The sequence below is a fragment of the Thalassophryne amazonica genome, chromosome 13 (genome assembly GCF_902500255.1).
Source record: "Thalassophryne amazonica chromosome 13, fThaAma1.1, whole genome shotgun sequence".
Taxonomy (NCBI): Eukaryota; Metazoa; Chordata; class Actinopteri; order Batrachoidiformes; family Batrachoididae; genus Thalassophryne; species Thalassophryne amazonica.
Window position 1 is genome coordinate 37175984 of NC_047115.1, and position 24503 is coordinate 37200486.

General features: G+C 39.8%; 1 protein-coding gene across 2 annotated transcripts in view; it reads left to right on the forward strand.

The window, feature by feature from the left end:
• The window catches only part of tp53bp2a (tumor protein p53 binding protein, 2a), a 74950-nt gene that overhangs the window by 26400 nt on the left and 24047 nt on the right, over positions 1 to 24503 (forward strand). For both annotated transcript variants that reach the window (XM_034185643.1, XM_034185644.1), the window contains exons 3-9: positions 10935 to 11082; positions 12777 to 12890; positions 16228 to 16298; positions 17743 to 17844; positions 19529 to 19703; positions 22882 to 23063; positions 23212 to 23376. In XM_034185643.1, the coding sequence (XP_034041534.1) occupies positions 10935 to 11082; positions 12777 to 12890; positions 16228 to 16298; positions 17743 to 17844; positions 19529 to 19703; positions 22882 to 23063; positions 23212 to 23376 (957 nt within the window). The remainder of the gene's footprint in view (positions 1 to 10934; positions 11083 to 12776; positions 12891 to 16227; positions 16299 to 17742; positions 17845 to 19528; positions 19704 to 22881; positions 23064 to 23211; positions 23377 to 24503) is intronic.

A 24503-nucleotide genomic window follows, 5' to 3' on the forward strand; every position in this document is an offset into this window, starting at 1 on the left:
CAATGTGTGGGGCGTGCTCCCCTTAGGGGCGCCAGAGTTTTTTTTTTGGGGGGGGGGGGCAAAAAAATAACTGTAAACACTGTTAAACAAAAAAAGAAGGGGAGGAAAAAAGGAAAAAGAAAACATTGTTAGCTAACAAACCAGGAGCAAAATGGATACATTTTTAGTGCGTAAATCTACCAGCGAGAAGACAGTGTTTGGAGCAACCAAAAAAAAGAAAGAAGAAAGTAGACTACGATCTTCGTTTGCTCCTCTCCACAGTGCATCCCCGCATCAGCCCCCCTGTGCACATCAAAGATCCATACTCATTGCTCACACTAAACAAGAGGTGAGACTAGATGACTAAATATGTATAAAAGTTTAATTATTATTATTTATGTTAAAATGTGTTAGTTATGCCATAGACACTTAAAAACACAGATGTTTAAATGTTAAAGATGTTTAAAATAGGACAAAAGGTAAAAATAGAAGAAGATAAAGTTTTTTAAAAACGCGTTTAAAATGTTTGAAATAAAATAAAAAGAAACACACAAAGATGTTGAAATTGTGTGTATGTGTGTCGGTCGGGGGGGTGCAGCTATTCATTTGTTCTCGGGGGGGGGGCACTCTCCCACACTTTGAAAACCCCTGATGTAAGAAATAGGGTTCTGCAGGAGGAACCCGTCAGTACTCTTCACACTAGAATAGAATAGTCTTTGTCATTGTAGGGGGAGTACAACAGAATTGGCGGTGCTCCCGCAGAGCTACTGTACACCACAAAAATCCAGATTTTTTTTTTCTCCGTATATAAGTCGCACTGGACTACAAATCACAGGACCTCTCAAACTAGTAAAAGAAAAAGCTGTTTGGATTTATGTGCATCTATGGATTACTTGGGTTGTTACTGACATCTGGTGAAAATTTCACGTCAATTACACCTTTAGAAATATATTTAGAAAAAATATGGTTGTGTTCAATATTTATTTTACATGCTGTATAATGTTTTTGTGCTGCAATATTGGAAGATTGGTCTGATTAGCTTAATTGTGATATTTATTGGCTGGATTATAGCATGTATATCTTAATCAATAAGCTATAACTGCATGCAGCAAGTGGACAAAGGTCAGCAGCAAGCCTTAACTCAACAAGATGGATGAAAGGACTGGCTAGTTGGATCATTAACTTTACTGCTGAGGAGAATTGGCTTTCAGTGCAGTCATTGCCACCTCCTATCATCTCTTCCCTTTGTCTTTTCTGCTGTCTTCCACACTCCACCCCCTTGCTGTGTGTGTGTGTGTGTGTGTGTGTGTGTGTCCCTGTTTCAGTTTCAGTGTAGCTTTATTGACACGGGAAACATACGAGGTCTGTTAGAAAAGTAACGGACCTTTTTATTTTTTGCAAAAACTATATGGATTTGAATCGTGCGCTTGCATCAGCCAAGCTTGAACCTTCGTGCGCATGCGTGAGTTTTTTAACGCCTGTCGGTTGCGTCATTCGCATGTGAGCACGCCTTGTGGGAGGAGTGGTCCAGCTCCCTCGTCGGATTTTCATTGTCAGGAAATTGGCTGATCGACTGCCGCTTTGCTTCATCAAACTTTTTCAGAAAGTGTGAGAGACAGCCAAGTGGAAACCATTTGTAAAATTCAGATGGCTTTTGGTGAAGACCTTGTGGGGATCACACAGATTAAGGACAATTAAACTGGATTAAAGATGGCCCACAGCAGCGGATGGCGCGTCGCGCACTGAGCGGCGATCGACAGGCTCAAACGACCAGATCGTTTCCAAAGTGAACGCTTTGTTGATCTGGGACGTCGTCTGACTACCAGAGAAATGGCAAGACAGCTGGACATAGCACTTTTTCGGCACATTCCACTGTTAACAGGAGTTTTTGTAATGGAAAGAGGAGCGGAGAAATTCGCCATGGAGCCGCTCATGGCGCAGGACGAAAGCACCTCCGTGTTGGTCTCACAGGACAAGCCCTAACATGCCCAGCTCTTGCACCATTCGGAAAATTCAGACGGCTTTCGGTGGCTTTTCAGTCGTGTGACTATCCGAGAAATTGTGGACGAGCTGGACATGCCACAACATGTCCTGTGAGGCCTCATCACAGCGTTGGTTTTTGTTCTGTGCCCTGTGCCTCCGTCCCGACATGCGTATTCCTCCGCACGTCTTTTCATGCCGAAAAAGTGCTGATGTCAAACTCTTCTGCCATTTCTGTGGTAGTCAGACGACGTCCCGGGTCAACAAAGCGTTTACTTTGGAAATGAACGGCACATCCCACTGTTACGGGAGTTTTTTGTCACTCATTAAGTCCATGCCTCAGAGACTGCAAGCTGTTATAAAAGCCAGAGGTGGTGCAACAAAATACTAGTGATGTGTTGGAGCGTTCTTTTGTTTTTCATGATTCCATCATTTTTTCCTCAGAATTGAGTGATTCCATATTTTTTTTTCCCTCTGCTTGGTCTAAAAACGTAACCGTTACTGACTGCCACAATTTTTTTTCCTGATTTCTTATAGTGTTTCTTAAAGCCAGAAAGTTGCCATATTTTATGACTTTAGTTTTGTGTCATGTCTGTGATCTGCTTTTTTTCTACAAAATTAAACATCTGAATGAACATCCTCCGAGGCCGGTGATTCCATAATTTTTGCCAGGGGTTGTATATATATATTTAAAAAGTATTATCAATATCAGTTTTACTTAATAGTATGTGTCTACATGTAATATGAATGATTAAAACACCACTTCTCCAACTGACTCTCATTCAACAGTGCATTTCCACCTACAGAAGCAGAGAACGTATCATTCCTCCTCTTGGGCTGTCATTCAAAGCGCCCTTGAAGTGCAGCGAAATAACCAATTGTATGTAGTTGCTAGGGAAAATGAATAAATATTTGGCAAATCAACACTGCCAAAATTAATCAATCAATCAATTTTTTTATATAGCGCCAAATCACAACAAACAGTTGCCCCAAGGCGCTTTATATTGTAAGGCAAGGCCATACAATAATTATGTAAAACCCCAACGGTCAAAACAACCCCCTGTGAGCAAGCACTTGGCTACAGTGGGAAGGAAAAACTCCCTTTTAACAGGAAGAAACCTCCAGCAGAACCAGGCTCAGGGAGGGGCAGTCTTCTCCTGGGACTGGTTGGGGCTGAGGGAGAGAACCAGGAAAAAGACATGCTCACTAATGATCGATCACTAATGATTAAATGCAGAGTGGTGCATACAGAGCAAAAAGAGAAAGAAACAGTGCATCATGGGAACCCCCCAGCAGTCTACGTCTATAGCAGCATAACTAAGGGATGGTTCAGGGTCACCTGATCCAGCCCTAACTATAAGCTTTAGCAAAAAGGAAAGTTTTAAGCCTAATCTTAAAAGTAGAGAGGGTGTCTGTCTCCCTGATCTGAATTGGGAGCTGGTTCCACAGGAGAGGAGCCTGAAAGCTGAAGGCTCTGCCTCCCATTCTACTCTTACAAACCCTAGGAACTACAAGTAAGCCTGCAGTCTGAGAGCGAAGCGCTCTATTGGGGTGATATGGTACTATGAGGTCCCTAAGATAAGATGGGACCTGATTATTCAAAACCTTATAAGTAAGAAGAAGAATTTTAAATTCTATTCTAGAATTAACAGGAAGCCAATGAAGAGAGGCCAATATGGGTGAGATATGCTCTCTCCTTCTAGTCCCCGTCAGCACTCTAGCTGCAGCATTTGAATTAACTGAAGGCTTTTTAGGGAACTTTTAGGACAACCTGATAATAATGAATTACAATAGTCCAGCCTAGAGGAAATAAATGCATGAATTAGTTTTTCAGCATCACTCTGAGACAAGACCTTTCTGATTTTAGAGATATTGCGTAAATGCAAAAAAGCAGTCCTACATATTTGTTTAATATGCGCTTTGAATGACATATCCTGATCAAAAATGACTCCAAGATTTCTCACAGTATTACTAGAGGTCAGGGTAATGCCATCCAGAGTAAGGATCTGGTTAGACACCATGTTTCTAAGATTTGTGGGGCCAAGAACAATAACTTCAGTTTTATCTGAGTTTAAAAGCAGGAAATTAGAGGTCATCCATGTCTTTATGTCTGTAAGACAATCCTGCAGTTTAGCTAATTGGTGTGTGTCCTCTGGCTTCATGGATAGATAAAGCTGGGTATCATCTGCGTAACAATGAAAATTTAAGCAATACCGTCTAATAATACTGCCTAAGGGAAGCATATATAAAGTGAATAAAATTGGTCCTAGCACAGAACCTTGTGGAACTCCATAATTAACTTTAGTCTGTGAAGAAGATTCCCCATTTACATGAACAAATTGTAATCTATTAGACAAATATGATTCAAACCACTGCAGCGCAGTGCCTTTAATACCTATGGCATGCTCTAATCTCTGTAATAAAATTTTATGGTCAACAGTATCAAAAGCAGCACTGAGGTCTAACAGAACAAGCACAGAGATGAGTCCACTGTCCGAGGCCATAAGAAGATCATTTGTAACCTTCACTAATGCTGTTTCTGTACTATGATGAATTCTAAAACCTGACTGAAACTCTTCAAATAGACCATTCCTCTGCAGATGATCAGTTAGCTGTTTTACAACTACCCTTTCAAGAATTTTTGAGAGAAAAGGAAGGTTGGAGATTGGCCTATAATTAGCTAAGATAGCTGGGTCAAGTGATGGCTTTTTAAGTAATGGTTTAATTACTGCCACCTTAAAAGCCTGTGGTACATAGCCAACTAACAAAGATAGATTGATCATATTTAAGATCGAAGCATTAAATAATGGTAGGGCTTCCTTGAGCAGCCTGGTAGGAATGGGGTCTAATAAACATGTTGATGGTTTGGATGAAGTAACTAATGAAAATAACTCAGACAGAACAATCGGAGAGAAAGAGTCTAACCAAATACCGGCATCACTGAAAGCAGCCAAAGATAACGATACGTCTTTGGGATGGTTATGAGTAATTTTTTCTCTAATAGTTAAAATTTTGTTAGCAAAGAAAGTCATGAACTCATTACTAGTTAAAGATAATGGAATACTCAGCTCAATAGAGCTCTGACTCTTTGTCAGCCTGGCTACAGTGCTGAAAAGAAACCTGGGGTTGTTCTTATTTTCTTCAATTAGTGATGAGTAGAAAGATGTCCTAGCTTTACGGAGGGCTTTTTTATAGAGCAACAGACTCTTTTTCCAGGCTAAGTGAAGATCTTCTAAATTAGTGAGACGCCATTTCCTCTCCAACTTACGGGTTATCTGCTTTAAGCTACGAGTTTGAGAGTTATACCATGGAGTCAGACACTTCTGATTTAAAGCTCTCTTTTTCAGAGGAGCTACAGCATCCAAAGTTGTCTTCAATGAGGATGTAAAACTATTGACGAGATACTCTATCTCCCTTACAGAGTTTAGGTAGCTACTCTGCACTGTGTTGTTATATGGCATTAGAGAACATAAAGAAGGAATCATATCCTTAAACCTAGTTACAGCGCTTTCTGAAAGACTTCTAGTGTAATGAAACTTATTCCCTACTGCTGGGTAGTCCATCAGAGTAAATGTAAATGTTATTAAAAAATGATCAGACAGAAGGGAGTTTTCAGGGAATACTGTTAAGTCTTCTATTTCCATACCATAAGTCAGAACAAGATCTAAGATATGATTAAAGTGGTGGGTGGACTCATTTACTTTTTGAGCAAAGCCAATAGAGTCTAATAATAGATTAAATGCAGTGTTGAGGCTGTCATTCTCAGCATCTGTGTGGATGTTAAAATCGCCCACTATAATTATCTTATCTGAGCTAAGCACTAAGTCAGACAAGAGGTCTGAAAATTCACAGAGAAACTCACAGTAACGACCAGGTGGACGATAGATAATAACAAATAAAACTGGTTTTTGGGACTTCCAATTTGGATGGACAAGACTAAGAGACAAGCTTTCAAATGAATTAAAGCTCTGTCTGGGTTTTTGATTAATTAATAAGCTGGAATGGAAGATTGCTGCTAATCCACCGCCCCGGCCCGTGCTACGAGCATTCTGACAGTTAGTGTGACTCGGGGGTGTTGACTCATTTAAACTAACATATTCATCCTGCTGTAACCAGGTTTCTGTTAGGCAGAATAAATCAATATGTTGATCAATTATTATATCATTTACCAACAGGGACTTAGAAGAGAGAGACCTAATGTTTAATAGACCACATTTAACTGTTTTAGTCTGTGGTGCAGTAGAAGGTGCTATATTATTTTTTCTTTTTGAATTTTTATGCTTAAATAGATTTTTGCTGGTTATTGGTAGTCTGGGAGCAGGCACCGTCTCTACGGGGATGGGGTAATGAGGGGATGGCAGGGGGAGAGAAGCTGCAGAGAGGTGTGTAAGACTACAACTCTGCTTCCTGGTCCCAACCCTGGATAGTCACGGTTTGGAGGATTTAAGAAAATTAGCCAGATTTCTAGAAATGAGAGCTGCTCCATCCAAAGTGGGATGGATGCCGTCTCTCCTAACAAGACCAGGTTTTCCCCAGAAGCTTTGCCAATTATCTATGAAGCCCACCTCATTTTTTGGACACCACTCAGACAGCCAGCAATTCAAGGAGAACATGCGGCTAAACATGTCACTCCCGGTCTGATTGGGGAGGGGCCCAGAGAAAACTACAGAGTCCGACATTGTTTTTGCAAAGTTACACACCGATTTAATGTTAATTTTAGTGACCTCCGATTGGCGTAACCGGGTGTCATTACTGCCGACGTGAATTACAATCTTACCAAATTTACGCTTAGCCTTAACCAGCAGTTTCAAATTTCCTTCAATGTCGCCTGCTCTGGCCCCCGGAAGACAATTGACTATGGTTGCTGGTGTCGCTAACTTCACATTTCTCAAAACAGAGTCGCCAATAACCAGAGTTTGATCCTCGGCGGGTGTGTCGTCGAGTGGGGAAAAACGGTTAGAAATGTGAACGGGTTGGCGGTGTACACGGGGCTTCTGTTTAGGGCTACGCTTCCTCCTCACAGTCACCCAGTCAGCCTGCTTTCCCGGCTGCTCAGGATCTGCCAGAGGGGAACTAACGGCGGCTAAGCTACCTTGGTCCGCACCGACTACAGGGGCCTGGCTAGCTGTAGAATTTTCCACGGTGCGGAGCCGAGTCTCCAATTCGCCCAGCCTGGCCTCCAAAGCTACGAATAAGCTACACTTATTACAAGTACCATTACTGCTAAAGGAGGCCGAGGAATAACTAAACATTTCACACCCAGAGCAGAAAAGTGCGGGAGAGACAGGAGAAGCCGCCATGCTAAATCGGCTAAGAGCTAGTAGCTACGCTAAGCTAGCGGATTCCTAAAAACACGCAAAGTGAATAATGTGTAAATAATTTAGAGGTGATTCAGCAGAAGAAGTGCTTTAGTTAAGGCACGTAAAGATTACACTGGGAAACAAATTGTAATCTAGATAACTAGATCAATCTAACTGCGCAGATTAAACAGCTAACAGATACAGAAAAACACCGCTGTGCTCCGGAACAGGAAGTGATACAATACTGCAGTGAGAGCCAACCACCAGTAGAGGCAAGCAAGAGGGGATGCAAGAATGCAGATTCTTAACAATCCTTAACAATCTATATAATATAATAACATTAATCAAACTACAATACACTTTTCACATTTTGCGGTTCTTTGGCTGGTGTTTATCAATTGTAAGCAATTGAAAGGCTTTAAGACACTTGCAAAAATTAAAAGAGCATAATGGATAAATGCTGATTTTGGGTGAAACAGCTTTATCAAAATTGTAATTCACGAGCTGTCATTTCATTTAATTGCATATGCGAATACAGCCCTAAAATGTTCATAAGCATGCATCTGTTTGAGTACCCCTTGATAGTGTTTTTGAATTGTGCAGGAGTGCAGCATAGATGATAGTATGGGCAAACCTGCAATTATACACCCAGATATGCATTTCTATGAAGTAGGGCTGGGCAATATTGCAGAAAATGATTTCTGTTTTCCCCATATTTATCAATTTTAATATTTATCATGATGCATAATATGATAATGCTGCCAGTTTAACAAGTATAGTGGCTGATGCCTCAAGAAAGCAGAGGGTTTATTATTTGAGCTTTCCAATACTTTAACAAAAAATAAAATAACAGTGTAAACATTTGACTGTGTAAAATGTTTATCTCCCTTAACAAAGCAATACAAGTTCAGCCTGCCTCATTAAAATAATAAAAAAATGTATATAGAAGCACACACATTGTTTAAATATGGCTAATCATTTCTATTTAGTGCAGTGTTGTAGCAGTAAAACAAGGACACTTAGGGTAATTGAACAATTTTTCAGTTGTTAAAAATGGATGAAATCTCTGTTGTTGTTATGTGCAAAAATGTACTTTAAAAAGTTTTCAAAAGTGGACATTTATTCTAAGTTAGCGAGCACTTGTCCCTGTGCACCTCTGTCTATGCACTTCTACTCTCTTTGTAAGTAGGTGAAAAAACACAATGAGGAGGAAAGACTTGTTTATTTACAGTGCCCTCTAAAAGGTATTGGAACACTTGGCATTTCACACATCTTAATTTGTTTATGCTGTGTCAAATACCAAAAAAACAAAAAAACAAAACAAAAAAACAATACAATAAATACAAAAAATAAAAATTTCTAAAATTATCTTCCTTAAGCTCAAACTGAGAGCAAATCACTACAGCTTGATATAAATTAATTAAAAATATAAAAGCCAAGATGATGGGTTACATAAGTAATGGAGCGCTTTGGTATAATACTTGTAAAAAATCTGTTTTATTGCCAGTTCTCACATACAACAGTACGCCTGCGCTGACTGGTCGATTTCCGGCCTGATATTTTCCCATATCAGGCCATTACCATGACAGTCGGTCCAGATCACGCGTCAACTTTGTGACTTTGTTTACAATTTTCACGGCACGAAATAAAACAAAGTGAACAAAGAAATTAAGCGTGACGAAGAGGACCATTCACCGAGTGAATTTTATGACACGGACTATTTTGAATTGGAGAAATTAACAACAAATGAGCTTGACGTGCACATGCAAAATGAAGACCAACAAGATGATAACACAGCTCCGAACAGCCATAGAATAAACAAATTATTAACCTGGCTTGTTCGGTCTGTAGGGGAATATCAGACCTCTGTGTCTTGCTGCACTCGGTCCGAACTGTCAACACCTCAGTCTGATATTTTCTTGTACAGACCTTATACTCGGTTAATAACCCTTTATTTTTGCAAATGAGAGACAGAAAAATTGTTACTGTAATGATAGTAATGATTTGAATGGTCTGCTGGGAACCGTGGTGGTTATGGAATCTGACAGCAGCAGGAAGGAAGGACCTGCAGTATTGTTTCTTCACGCACTGTGGGTGGAGCAGCTTGTAATGACAACATCATGATCCCAAAGCTAGCTGGATTCCAGCCACATTTGCGTTCAGACATCAGCAAACCCCACTCAAATCAAACTCAAACAATCCGACTTAAATCCCATTTGCGGCATTCAGATTCAGAAAAAATCTATCTAGCTCGTTCATCCCTACCAATTAAAGGGCTCAGTGTCTAAGACAGTGGTGTGTGTGTGTGTGTGTGTGTGTGTGGTTTTGTTTTTCCTTTCTCTTCTAATTGTTAAATTTGAGCAGGGGTGGTGGCCAAGTGGTTAATGCGGTTGGTTTCAGTTCAGAAGGTTCTGGGTTCAAATCCCACCCCTGCCACATTTCTCCATGTAATGTGGAGTTGCGTCAGGAAGGGCATCCGGCGTAAAACCTGTGCCATTTCAACATGCAGATCCACCTTGGATTTGCTGTGGCGACCCCAAGTGCAAACAAGGGAGCAGCCGAAGGGACTTACTTTTTTCTAATTGTTAAATTGGACTCCATTTTTCAGTATCCACTTATCCTACTGATTGTCATGGTGAGGTTAGAACTCATCCCTACACACACTTGGATGCATCCTGGAAAAGTCTCTGCTCTGTCTGGAGAGTACATACACCGACAGGCAATCTTTCATTCTCTTATTTATGCCAGTGGCCAAATTAGACATCGTTCAGTTTATTCATATAGCGCGGAATCACAATAGAAGTCTCCCCAAGACACTTCACAAGGTCTGACCTTATCAACCCCACTGAGCAAGCACGTAGGCAACAGTGGGAAGCAGTCTAAGAAAAGACATGCAGACATGGGAGAATATACAAACTCCACAAAGGCCCCGAAGCTCCAGCCGTCTTGTTGTGAGGTCAAATTGCTAATCACAGTATCCCTACGTCATCCTAGGATTCTCATTCCAACTATAACATTAAAACTTGATATATCCTGTTCAAGTGTTTGAGAGCTTCTCGAAAAATGTTTGTACAGCTGTTGCAGTAGGTTGAGTGGAATACGGTCTGACAGGAATGCTAACAGTAAAGAATCTCTCCTACATGACTCATATTTCTATCCAGTTTCAGTGTTTATTTTCTTTGCAGTTGCTGAAGACTTTAACATTCCATCTGTATCAATGACCGTGTGGCATAGTTAGCTTTTAGGTGGTTATAAACTAGTGTCAGCCATCTGTCAGGTTCACATGTACTGACATATGTGAATAAATTGGATTTGTACTGTATATTAGAACTGTGCTCCTTCAGAGATATTTAATGTATAAGTATGGCTTATTTATGTACTCATCGGAGACTGGGATAGCTCACACTGGTGACAGCGCTAGTTACCAGTTCTTTTAGGATATAGGGAACCTGAATTCTGGGAGGTGGCCTCTGACTTCTATGGTGACATAAAGGACTGAGGGAAGGGACAGGATACTGTTATCAGCAAAGCACACACAGTGCAATCACTGACACAAATTACAAAGCGTTATTATGATCACAATGCTTTGTCAAGGCTGTTGTGAAAGTCTTGTATGATGCCGTGTCACTGCATTATCTAATCTGTCTGCCCCTAATGCTCCTCTTCTGCCTGCAGATGTTCCTGACAGTATACCTTAGTAACAATGATCAGCATTTTACTGAGGTTCCCGTTACCCCGGAGACGCTATGTCGGGATGTGGTGGAGTTGTGCAAGGAGCCAGGGGAGACGGACTGCCACCTCGCTGAGATGTGGCGTGGATCAGGTGAGTGACCATGCTCATTTATAGTTTTATAGTTTAGATGCAACATGTACGACTGAAAACATGACATTCATGTTGTATTTGTGATATGTTTCTGTAGCAGAAGAGTCTGTTTTTTGGTTTCTTTTTTTTCTTTTTTTTTTTAATTGGAAGGAAACTGCTGAGTTGAAATAGATCATACAGTATATGTGCTGTCAGCAAGCTTTTAAATTTTTTTCTCCCTTTTTCCCCAAAGATTCGTCTTTTGGTATTGTTCTGGGTTTACAATACAAATTATATGAAGCCTATAATCCTTGAAACACACATAGGCACCCAGACGCCTTCCAGGCTTCTCAAGAGGGAGGGAGCTTTTCTTAAGATTTTATGCCTTCCCTATTTACCCCAGTTGAAAAGTATTCAGAATCAGAGCTTGGAGCTGGGTTTTGTAGCTGTTTCCATGGCAATTCTGCCATGGCTGTAGAAAGTGCCAATTATTGCATTCAAGTACTTCTATAAGTAGTCTGAAAAGAGACTGCTGTTAACTGCTGAAAAGGTTGTCTCTTCATTTTGCAGTCATTTCTCACTGCAGACCACATTTACTTGGCTGACCTTGAAAACACAGCAGTATCATTTTGCATGAAATAAAAATATAAAGCTGTTAATTGGTATTGCACACGCAGGTTTGTTTTGCAGTGACACTATTATTAACCATTATTAATCAACCACTTGACCCCCATTTGACTGTAATTTGGTCGTCCTTTTTTAATGATAATTGCCTTAAGCAGAACTCAATGTCTCAGGAATGAATAATGACTTGTTTGGTCCCCTGACACTTGCACGACTTTGATGCACGCATGTTGTTGTTACGATCGCACCCACTGTGTTCCCAGCTGGACGCCGTGCTTTGTTCCACTGGCTGCCAAGCGCTGTGCGTTGGATGCTGCGTATATAAAATAATAATTTTTTGTAACGGATTAATCGTTTTCTCTGCGATTTGTCTGTTGAAAATGGCTCTAATTGCTTCCTGAATCACAGAGGACCGCTCCAGCCGGAGCTGTTCTCGCACATGCTCATGCACTGAACAAGCTGGAGAAAGCATTTGGAGCTGTCTAAAAAAGGTAATTATTTGTAATCTTTACATTGTCATGGCTTGGTAAAACAGTTGCATGTTCTTTCCTTCTTGTGTGCAGCTGTAAAAGTATGTTTATGATAGATTTAACATATAATCGTTCAGACGAGCTGCGCTCTGATGTGGTGCACTGACGCAATCACTCGCACCATGACGAGCTGCACGTAGTATTGGCGAGTAGATCATGCAACATTGCACGACATTTATGCATGAAAGATTTTTTTAAACATTTCAGAATTCTCTCTGTGCAGTTCCACGTGCTGACGCCCCTCTCGTATTCAGTCTAAAGACAAGTTTGCTCTCCTGCACAACACAGGGCATGCAAGCGTGTGCATCAAAGTCGTGCAAGTGTCAGGGGGCCTTAACAGCCAAAGCAAACCATCACTTCTACTTTCTCTAATGTTTTTACTCTGGAAGATCAAGTATTTCCATTTTAGGTATTCCTGCAGCGCCAGATGGTGGTTAAACAGGATTTATGAAGCAAAGCTACATGTGCACTTTCGAACCTGCCTAAACTTTTCAATATTGAGTTAATGGGTGTGTGTTTACTTCTGCTTTAACCAATGGCATTTTCTAATAATTTATGCAGAGCGAGCTGTAGGTGATGGGGAAAGGATGCTAGATGTGCTCCAACGATGGGGACAACACAGGGCAGAGGTGCGCTTCTTTCTGCGTCACAACAGAGCTCCTAGCAGGGAACAAGGTAAATGTCCATCAACACATACCCCAGCATACAGATAATGAAACAGAAGTGGGGGAGGATTCTAATCAGAACATTAAGCAGCAGTTTCTTACTTACAATTAAAACTTTTTTGGTGCAAATTGCCTTTTTTAGGGTCAAAAATAGAAAATGAACCAGACTTCTTCTCTTCCTCTATTAATGGTTTTGAAAATGTACTATAAGACAGCCTTAAATAGGTTTAGCAGGCCTCAAAATCAGAGTTTTATTTAGCACTAATATTAGAAAGCTGGATCAATGCTTGGTGTCCCGGTCACATCGTCATAAGCTGGTTGTTTCTCAGTTTTCCTGGCAGCACAGAAAATGCTCGTATTTTGGTCATGCGCTATCCGCTCAGCCATTAGTTGCATAACTAAGCCCTTTTACTCCTCACAGCTTGAGTCTGGCCCAGGGATTAGGTGGCTGTTTTCCCTTCCTGTTATCTTAACCTGCTTTCCTGTGTTCCCAACTTTGCACACTGTTTAGTTTAGCCAGGTTCAGTCTTTACAGCACAGTTGTGTGTTACTTTATCTTGTTGTTTTATATTCCTCTGAATTTGTTTTTCCTCTTTCTCTGGTGTTCACATTAGTAGTCAACAGGTTAAGAAGTGGTTTACTGAACATGCTACCAACAATAAAGCAGTTTGTCAAACATGAATGTTTAACTGTTGCTGTACAATAAGATGTTTTCATTTGGCCACAGATGTAATTTTTCTGTATTATATTCCTATATAGTACAGAAAACACTGCATACTATGTATATGTATTACATAAGTCGATATATGTCTCCTGCATCCATCCATCATTCTAAATCCACTTATTCCAATTAAGAGTCACAGGGGGCAGGAGACTATCCCAGTGGTCATTGGGCGAAATGCGGGATTCACCCAGGGCTGTCAGTCTTGTATGGTTCTTGACGATCCCTAAAATGAGATCACTTTATCTTTAACATGTATGTGTTCCTTGCAAAGTGGACAAACCAAAGTAGCATTTGGTTGCTGTAGTTTTGGGTAAACGTGCATTTACAAAACCCTGTAATACCCACATACAGAAAGGTGTTGGCTCCCAACAATGCTCCAGAACAGCAATAAACGCTGTCCTCCGTTGTCCTCCAGAGTGGTTAAGATCAAGAAGCACCAGCAGGTCTTGTACGGAAAGCCCTCACAGTATGTGGGTACCCACGATGGTCCCTGGACAAAGTGCAGAAGTCCCAGAAAACAAAGAGACCAGATAGACAGGAGACAGAGACAAGAAGAAGAGTGTCTCTCCCTTATTTAGCAGGAGTAGGGGAAAAACTACAGAGGATCTTCAGACAGCACAAAATCCCAGTTTACTTTAAACCAGTTAACACCTTGAGACAGAAATTAGTTCACCCTAAGGACAGGATCCCTAGTTACAAACAGAGCAATGTAGTGTATTATATCAGATGTCAGGAAAACTGTAATGAACACTACATAGGTGAGACTAAGCAACCTTTAAACAAGAGGCTATACCAGCACCGCAGAGAGGTCTCCAGTGGACCTCAGTCTGCAGTTCATCTCCACCTAAAAAACACTAACCACACGTTTGAGGACAAGGAAGTTAAAATCTTAGGCAGAGAGAAGAAATGGTTTGAGAGAGGTGTCAAGGAAGCATTCTTTGTAAAACAGTTGAAACCCAGCCTTAACCGGGGGGCGGGTCTCAGACACGCTTTGTCCCCTGTTTACAATGGGGTACTCAGGTCAAAGCAGTTTCAGTCTTTTGTTCATGGTAATGAGTCATTCACATCATCAGGAGAGTCGTCAAGGGAGCCATTCTGGGGAGGCTTCCATCCCATCATTAGGAGAGTGCACAATAGGTGCTAATTTAAAGCTATTGTTTAGTCACTAGCCTATAGCAGTCGGCCTCTCGGTAGGAGGGATCTGGTTAGGTTAAAAACTCCAGCTTTTGTTGGCTTCTGGTTTATTCTTCTCTACAAGAGTCAAGACAGAAGTCAGACTACCAGAGCAAGAATTTTAGCTGAGGAAGCTTCTGTGATTTGAAGCGAAATGTCCTCACGTCAAGCAACCCAGTCCAGTCGAAGATTCAAGCTTCTCTACTATGGAAACCACCTGGACAACTGAGAGCCTGCACAGAAACACCAGCGGGTCTGTTTTAACCAATTTTCTGCCACTATATTCCCCTCCACTGGAGAACTGCAGCAAGTTCAGAGAAACACATTCCAGGGTATGTGCCGATTTGTTGAAAATGACAGGCAAGAAGCTGTAAGAAGTTATGAAAACATTTTTTAGATGGTTTGGACTTTCAGACCAATTACAGGAAGCTGAGGTAGATTATTGACACCCATTTAACAGAAGAATAAGAAAACTGAAGTAGTAACAATCCATTACAGTAGAAAAATAAAAACAAAGGTTTTAACAAACAATTAGACAGCAGTAGAAGAAAAGAAAGTGATGTTGGAACAATCCATTAGACAGCAGAAAAAGAAAAAAATAGCAATCCTTTAAACAATAGAAGAAGAAATGGAAGTAGTGACAATCCATTAGACAGCAGAACAAGAAAAACCAAAGTATTATAAATCTACTGTATTAGACAGTAGCAAAAGAAATTAAATGGAGGTATGAACAGTCCATTAGATGTAGAAGGACAAAAGAAACTGACCTAGCAACAATTTGTTAGAAAGTGGAATCATAAAATAAAATAAAGGAATAACAATGCATTTGATGTAGTAGAAAAGAAGGTGATGGATGAACAATGTTTTAGACGATAGAAAAAGAGAAGAAACAGAAGTAGTAATAATATGTTAGACAGTAGAAGAAGAAACAGGAGTAGTAATGATCTGATTGGTGGTAGAAGAAGAAAATAAATGAAGTAAAAATGAGCTGTAGGAGCACATGATGTGAAGAGATGAAGTTTATAATTGTGATTTGGTTAAAAGAAGTAGTAAAAGTAAACTTTAAAATGCATAAAAATGTTCTCCATTTAAACAGAACTACCTGGTAAATTGAAGACAGCCAACAGACACACACCTACAAACCAATCAACGTCAAGCCTACGGGGACGCAGTCTACATAGATCATGCTGACAGGATGTAAAACTTCATTGTGAAACCAAATCCCTGGAATCACTTACACTCAGGCAGATCTGAGACCTGTGGCAATAGAATGAGCTGGCACTGATTTGCTTGAGCCTTGAACTGAGTATTGGGCTATTAGATTAGGTGACTTCTGAAGACCTGTAATTCAGAGCGCTCTGTGTAGGTCCATTCTTGTCACCAATTAGTCTTCATGGTTTGAGTTAAACAGCAGCAGTATGCAGTAATATCTTGTATCATTGTTGTTCAGGGGGATCAAGAGGGTCAGAGCCAAAGCGACATGGAGTAAAGGGTCCCTCAGACAGAAGGATGGAGAATGGGGTAAGTTTCTTTGTGGGGTTTTTTTTTCCAGTTATTAGAAAAGCAAAGTATTTATTGATCAGTGAGTAATGTACATATTACTCAATATTGATACAGCCAAGCATGGAACAGCAAAAATGTTTTATGATTTACAGTTAAACACTTTATGCATTATTCATTTGCTTGTACCCATTTTATTATAGTTTAAAAGTCAATGTCTAAATTTAAGTTTGTTTATTTGAGCAGTAGCCTACATTTTCTGTTACAAGGTTCATGAGTTTTCAGTCACAATGTAAAGTCCTTGCTATTGATTTTTGATTGGTACAAAAATCGAATCTTTGTAACTTTGGTTGTAGACATTATGCTTTCCACTTTCTGATGTCATTAAACAGATGTACGAATGGGACCAAAAACGTGATTCTCCTGGCGGATTAACTTTGGTCTTCTGGTTGCAGTGTTTGTCATTGGCTGTCAGATTGTTGTCAAATTTTCTCCCACATTGTATTGTACCATGATTTGTTGATTAGCGCCTCACTTTCTACTTAATATCCAAAGGCATCAAACTAATTAGTTACAGCTTTCATAGCTTCTGTGGAAGCTAGTGTGTGGGTATTTTACTGCATTGCCATCTGTGCCCCATTTTAATAATGTAATTTCAAGTGTCACATATCCATTAAAAAAAATAAAAATTCAGATGTGGTTTTGATAAGGCTTCTCTTTACATTTTGCCACATCATTTGCCTGTGTTATTTGTTAGCTATACAACAAATATAATTACGTCTGTGTTGGTTTTCCACCGCTACTTTAAAATATGGATAGGTCATAGTCCTGTTGTGAGGATAGTCATGCTGCTCAAGATTGCTTGTTACAAAAAAAAAAAATACAAATGGGTGATTTAAAGAGATTGCTTACAAACAAGGTCAGGGTTTGTCACACCATCATGCCGTTCTTTGCTCCACAGAGATGAGTAACATATTTTTCCTACTCAGTGAATACAGTTTTAAGCTGTTACCCCCACAAATCATTTACAGTGGAGGCTAAACAGGTGAAAAAAATAACACAGGTGATGTTAGATACATTTCTTATCTCACAGTAGTTCTCAAATATTTTCTTGTTGTGCCCACTCTCGGACAGTGGGAGAAAAAAAATCTGTACAATAAATAAATCATTGCATATTGAAATGAAAGAGTTTTGCAATATTATAAAATGAAGTATTTCATCTCAGTTGGGTGGGGTGTGCGGCAATTATAAGTAATAAACATTTTTGAAATATCTGAAAGATGCACATTATGTCACCCAGCCTCACAGGTTCAGGAATGATAAATTTAAGGTGGAACTCAAAATTGGAAATGTTAAAATATCGATTTTGTTTGGACAGATTTTTTTGGTGGTGGTTTGGTTTGAGGCCCTGGAAAGAGCACAGGCTTCACACTTTCATCCCGTGTTTCTCTGTTTCCTTGCCCAGGTGGCAGCACCACGGATGGACATGACACTGTCAGAACTCCAGGAGATGGCTGCCAGGCAGCAGCAGCAGATAGAAGCTCAACAACAACTCCTTGCTTCCAAGGTGCAAAGAGAGAAAAAATAAGATGAAACAGAGACAAACATAAAAGTGATTACAACAACACGAAGTTAAGATGTACAGACAAAAAAAAAAAAAAATACAGAAAAGGAGAGCCAGCATAATACAGATGTTTTAAAAGGAGTGTGTAGAGGGGAAGCATTCAGATAATGTCTGTTGGGATAAATGAGATGGAAGTGTGGCAGTACTATTTATTATTTAAGTATCCTGAATTGGACAGAGACAACATCTTGCCTCAGGTTCTCACTACAGTGTTCTCTGTTTGCTGCTGAGCTCAGGGTTTTATCAGTGACAGCAAGAAAGACATTTTGACAGAAAGCAGGAGCAACTGAATTTTCTCGCTCCTGTTTTGTGGCGGTTGGGGGAGGGCACTAGCGGAGTCATTTTAAAAAGTTTCCATTTTGCTGACCTACAATTACTGTATTGGTGTGATGACATCATTTCCAATGTCTGTTAACTAGACAAAGGTTTTGTAATTTGGAGCTTGCTCCTTAAATTTGCCAAATTGCCTGCACCCAGTATCTTTATTCAGAATGGATTGCGTGCTGATCCAAACAGTTTTTTGCATTATGACATTGATTATGAATATTGAGGAATGCAAATTCAAGCAGTCATGCACATTTGCACGCAGATGAAATGACACATTTATCAATGCACATCACCTGACAGTTCAGCATCAAAGCATAATTGCGCTCTTTTTAGTGTGTGTCAAAGATTTAAACCGCTCATAATTGGTCTTGAATTGGAATGTCTTGATTTCATGTTTTGGTGTGTGGCATCTTTTGTTTTTGAATATCTGCCAGGACTGGTACATTAAAAAAAAAAAAAAAATCATTTAAAAATATTTAATGTTTTTTCTTGTTGCATAACACACAAATACTAGATTATATTAAAATCAGTGCAGTAGTTTTAAATATGTTTGACGTTGAATCATTTCAACACGAAAATCATTAAAGGCAAACCTTTCTGGGTGGTTTTCTGTTAAGATCTGTCTGTATCTCATTTGCACATTGCTACTTTTTTTGTCAAATGGAAACTCATAACAGTTTTCATAATGATAAAAGTTCTAAGAATGTCACACATAAATGGTAAATGGACTGCATTTATATAGCGCTTTTCCATCTGCATCAGACACTCAAAGCGCTTTACAACAATGCCTCACATTCACCCCGATGTCAGGGTGCTGCCATACAAGGTGCTCACCACACACTGGAAGCAACTAGGGGATTAGGGACCTTAAACGCGGGCCCTTAGTGATTTTTCCAGTCAGGCTGGGATTTGAACCAAGGATCCTCTGGTCGCAAGCCCAACACTTAACCACTAGACCATCAGCTCCCCAGTCACCGTAGGTAAAATGTCTGATTTTTAGTGAAGTCATCAACATGCGCTGTGTTCAGCAATGAATAAAACAGACAGATGAGGAAGTAAAAGTTGAAGAAAGCCTGAATTTTAAATTACAAAATCACGTTAGCAATGCACCTGGAATCTAGAGCCTTGCTCCTACAGAAGTGCTCTCTATCCTATAGTTGTGTGTGTGTGTGTGTGTGTGTGTGTGTGTGTGTGTGTGTGTGTGTGTGTGTGTGTGTGTGTGTGAGAGAGACAGAAAAAGACAAAAACCTTTTGTATAACTCTTAGGACCGTTGGTCTGAGTTCATGTTTGTCTTTGCAGGAGCAGCGGTTGCGCTACTTGAAGCAGCAGGAGCAGCGCCAGCAGCAGCAAGCTTCTGAGCAGGAGAAGCTGCATCGCCTTCGGGAGAACATTGAAAACCAGGAAAGTCGGCTCAAGAAGGTCCGGGCCCTCAAAGGCCAAGTGGAACAGAAACGCCTTAGCAATGGTAAACTGGGTAAGTTCATCGTGGATGGCTGTTGTGGATATTGTGAGACTGCAACTGAATAAATAGTATTGTGTAAAAGGAGGCTGTTATTAACAGCTTGGGGTTGAAGAAGAATTGCTGTTTATTGGCTATTAGACAGTGTGCATACAATCTGGAGCTTTTGTCTGTGGAGTGGGTGGGTGAGAGGGATCTGGGCTAAACCTGTCGAAATTTGGCATTGCGCTTGCACTCACTCACTGTTTCTCTAACTTAATTTGAAAAGATTCTTATTGATGATAAGATTTCAAACTCCATCTAATGGCAACACTGTGTGGCTTGACAATTGATGAAACTGAACAACCTTTGGTGGGGAAAAATATATTGTTGATGTTCTTCATGGACTCCAGAAAACCCTTATGTTATACCCTTATATATATATATATATATATATATATATATATATATATATATATATATATTTGGTATTTTTAAATTCACAAAATATTTGTAGATAATTGAATTTCAGTGGTTAGAGCCCCTCTTAAATGAGTAACTGCACATTCTGGTTGTACAAGCAGCCCTGTTCTGCCAGTTTACCAATGGTTGGCAGCTTGACCTTAATAATCTTCTCTGCTGCCCTCACAACCCTCCCCAGTGCCTTCCTGTCTGCAAGGCTGCTACTTCTCCAATAAGGCTGCTTATTCTCCACGTAATATAAAGTTGCGTCAGGAATTGCATCCAGTGTAAAACGTGCCAAATCAACATGCAGAGCCACTTGCTGTGGTGACCCTAAGTGAAAACGTGGGAGCAGCCAAAGGGACTTACAAACTGTAAATAAAACACAGCTCAAGTTGAAAAAATGTCACATTTGAATTACACCAGCAGCGTTGGACTTTTCTTTGTTTTAGTCATGTATGGTTTGTTCTTAATTCAAAGAGGCCAGTAATTTGCTTGTAGGGAAGGTATCATTTTTAAATAATTTAAATGATCTATGTTTACATACAAAGTCATCAATCAGAATAAAATGGCTGAATCTGGTTTCAATTTCTGAATGACATGGGTCATGCAGTCCTTTAATGATCCATGATCTAAAAGTTCATTTGTGTGATAATAGTCATTTAAACACTCAATCATTTTGCTATCTGTAGGTGTAACCTTCTGTACATGCTCATCGCCTGTGTAATGACATAAGGGATGAGAGAAGAGATGCTATTGTGGAAAAACCATTATTGACTTTCTTTTCTGGAAACAAAGTCAGACAGATCACAATCAAGGGGTACAAGTTAAGCAAATCTTTGTGATTTACAATTTAATGTCTTGCCAGTAAACAATTTGCATGTGTTCGTTAGTTTTGTGGTATTGAAATGAACCACAATGCACAGTTTGGTGAAATTTGCAATGTTCTTTTTAAAATTATGGTGTATTATTAAACAACTAGAAACCACTGTTTTGATGTTATTGTGGTGCTGATTTCATCAAAGTACTACGAAGAATGTATCTTGTATGCAGAAAACCTTCGGCAAACAATGTTTAATACTTCTGCAAGTTAAATTCGGTTGTTGGATTGGTAACTTGTGATTTGTATTTTACTTATTGCTGAGAAGCAGTGCTGATATGGCCGATTGTTGTATTCATGCTTGCCATTATGAAATCAGTCTTTTTCACGCCACTGACAGAAAATGTTCTGTTTTAAAGTAAAGATGCATATTTCTGAGTGACCATAACACTGTTATTTGATACACAATGACACTTTGATTGATCAAAATAGATTTTGTGACCGTTGTCTTGATAAATTATGGATTTATGTCTCGAGAAATATGACCCTTAATATTTCACAAAAATCAGTGTAGTGTCCGTACACCACTATTTAAATCATTTAGATTGATCTAGTTTAGCAATATTATTTCATTGAAAAGTTCAAATTTCTCTAGTAACAACTAAAATTATATTTACATGCAACAACTGATATTTAGTGTAAACCAGCAAGGCTGATTTGGAATTCAGGTTTGCAAAATGTAGTGTCCGTACACCAAGATATTTTGTGCTGCAAGTCTGTCTACAAACAGAGAAACCAGTTGTATTAGAGTGACAATAAATCATGCAAAGCTCACTTCCATACTGTAATGTATGGAACATTCAAGTATGTATGAGAAAACATGTAATTTTCCCTAATAAACACCACATAATTATATGGTGCCCTTCACACCCCCAACACACACACGCGCACGTGCGCTAAAGATCATTTCATGTTGGTTCTGGGTTGATATATGCATCACCTATTTAAGTAACAGCACCTTATCATTTAACAAATGATGAAATTGTAGTGTCCATACACCACACTTTGGCACAAAAAACATGCATTTCGAAATCAGCTCTAGCTTTTCAGGAAGTGTAGTTAATAAAAAGATATTTTGGCATTTATTAGACAAGACCTTTAATAATTTTTTTCTGAGTGTAAGTAATTTAATATAGAAACATCATATTTCTACCCTTAGTGTACCCTACTGGTACCCCTTGATTGTGATCTGGCTGAATATACATGAGGCAGCAGTCTGTGTTGCAGACTCACAAGTCTGATCTGAGGTGGAGGTAATGTGTGCAGACTGAGATGGTGTTTTCAGTGCACTTTTTCTTTTGTTCAGAGCTGCTGCAGTTTGAGCAGTGAAAATAGAACAATCATGATGACTATATGTGGGCCCATTGTTGAAGTGAAACTATGCAGTTCAACAGGAGCTGCTTTCTACACCTGTTAAAAATAACTGTTCTGATCGTAATGAGCCATTCATATATATGTATCTGCCCGGTCATTTTTATTGCAATCATGTCAGCAATGCGTGTAGATCTGATGGGAGTGATGCAACTCCGCCTGCATTCTATTCTTATGGGAATCTTTCACATAAACATAGCGAATGATGCCTGACATCTGCAGTGAAACGGTTCTGTGCTGCAGGAGTCGGTCCCATTAACTACAGTGTGAATAAGCTCTCTATCTGGGTCCATTTCACATTTTTCGGGATCATTGTTAGGGGAGCATATACATTGAAATGTCATCTTGATATATTTTTTTCATGTCTAATTTTACTTTAACACTTCTTTTATGATTATTGTTGTTGTTTTTATTTGCCCCCTCTGTTGTTGCTGCCTCCCATTCTTTGAACATTCTTGTTCCTCTCACCATCTCCCACTCTTTAACTCCTTTGCTTTTCAGTGGAGGAAATTGAGCAGATGAACAACCTGTTTCAGCAGAAGCAGAGGGAACTCGTCATGGCTGCATCTAAGGTGGAGGAACTCAGCCGACAGCTCGACCTGCTCAAGAAGGGCAAGTTGGATAACCTTCATGACAACCAGAGCTCTGTAGCAGAACTGGACCGTCTCTACAAGGAGCTGCAGGTGTGTGTGTGTGCGTGCAAGTTCCCAATACTATGGTGCCAGCACAAGAAAAAGTGTGCCAAATATCTTGAAGGACCAAAGCAAAGTCTTTGTTTTAAATGACTACAATCTTTGTTTTGTCGTTTGTTTTTGTTTTTTCCTTGGTCAGTTGAGGAACAAGCTGAACCAGGAGCAAAACTCCAAGTTGCAACAGCAGAGAGAAAACTTGAACAAGCGTAACCTGGAGGTGGCCGTTATGGACAAACGGATCAGCGAGCTGAGAGATCGGTTGTGGAAGAAGAAGGCTGCACTGCAGCAAAAAGAGAACTTGCCAGTAAGCATGATCACACACAGACAATACGAGAACAACATAAAACATTGACAAAGCTGCAGGGTCAGGAAAAACAAATACTGTGCCTGCTAACAACTTTTTGAAATGATTTTGATCAGAGCTCCCTCTAGTGGCTCCGAAGTAAAAAATAAATACTACTACTACTACTAATAATAATAATAATACTTCTGGAAGCCTCAGACTTTCAGAGTCAGCTCCCAAATGCCAACGCACAACTCCTCAAACTTTTAGTGAACCCTCACTCGGAGTTGACACCAGTCTGTCTTTTTGGCTTGGTTGTCTTTGTGTTTGAATTTTTTGTGCAGAATGGCAGCTTTTTTGTGAGTTTGCACTGTCACTTCACTCAGCTGTGTACTTACTGCCATTCGGTACAAGCAGCTCTGAAGATGAGAATGGAGAATGAGTTCAGACTGACATTGCAGGCAGCCAGGAATGTTGAGGCAGATCCTATCTTTTCTGGCTGCACTCCTACAGAACCAGGAAGAGGCAGATAAATGGTTTCCTCAAAAACCCTCAATCAGCTTGCTAAAAAGAAAAAAAAAAAAAAAAAAAAAAAGCACTCGATCATCACTAATAATTTTTTCTTTAATCTGAGCTCACTAGTGCTTGTCTATTAATCTGTTTTTGTAGTTGTTTGACCAATATTAAATGAATGAATTAGATCAGAGTCCTCTGCGTGGCTGTGAACCCTCCTCACAGCCTGACATGCACGTGTTAAAAGACTGAGACCGCAGGGTCTATGAATGGTCACTTTTACATTTTCACTCCTTCCTCTCCCGTCATATTTTAATAATTTTTGCAGTGCGCCCGCCGATTACATTTTGATCATGGATCAAATACGTTTGGCAGAAAAGTCCACACATGACGAACTTTACAACCCTGAGTCGGAAAAAGATGCTCAAATGACCTGCTTTTCGTGGAGGGAAGTTGTACGTACCATACTGTTGGTTTGGAAATTGATGATTGTATAAAGAAGTGAAGCTTGTTAAAGGACAAATTAATTAAAAAAAAAAAAAAACACTTCCTTCACCTGGTGGAGTCAGTGGCTGCAAAGAAAACCTGCACTCTCTTGGCCCTTTCTGGAACAAGTTGTCCACCCCTGACTTAAA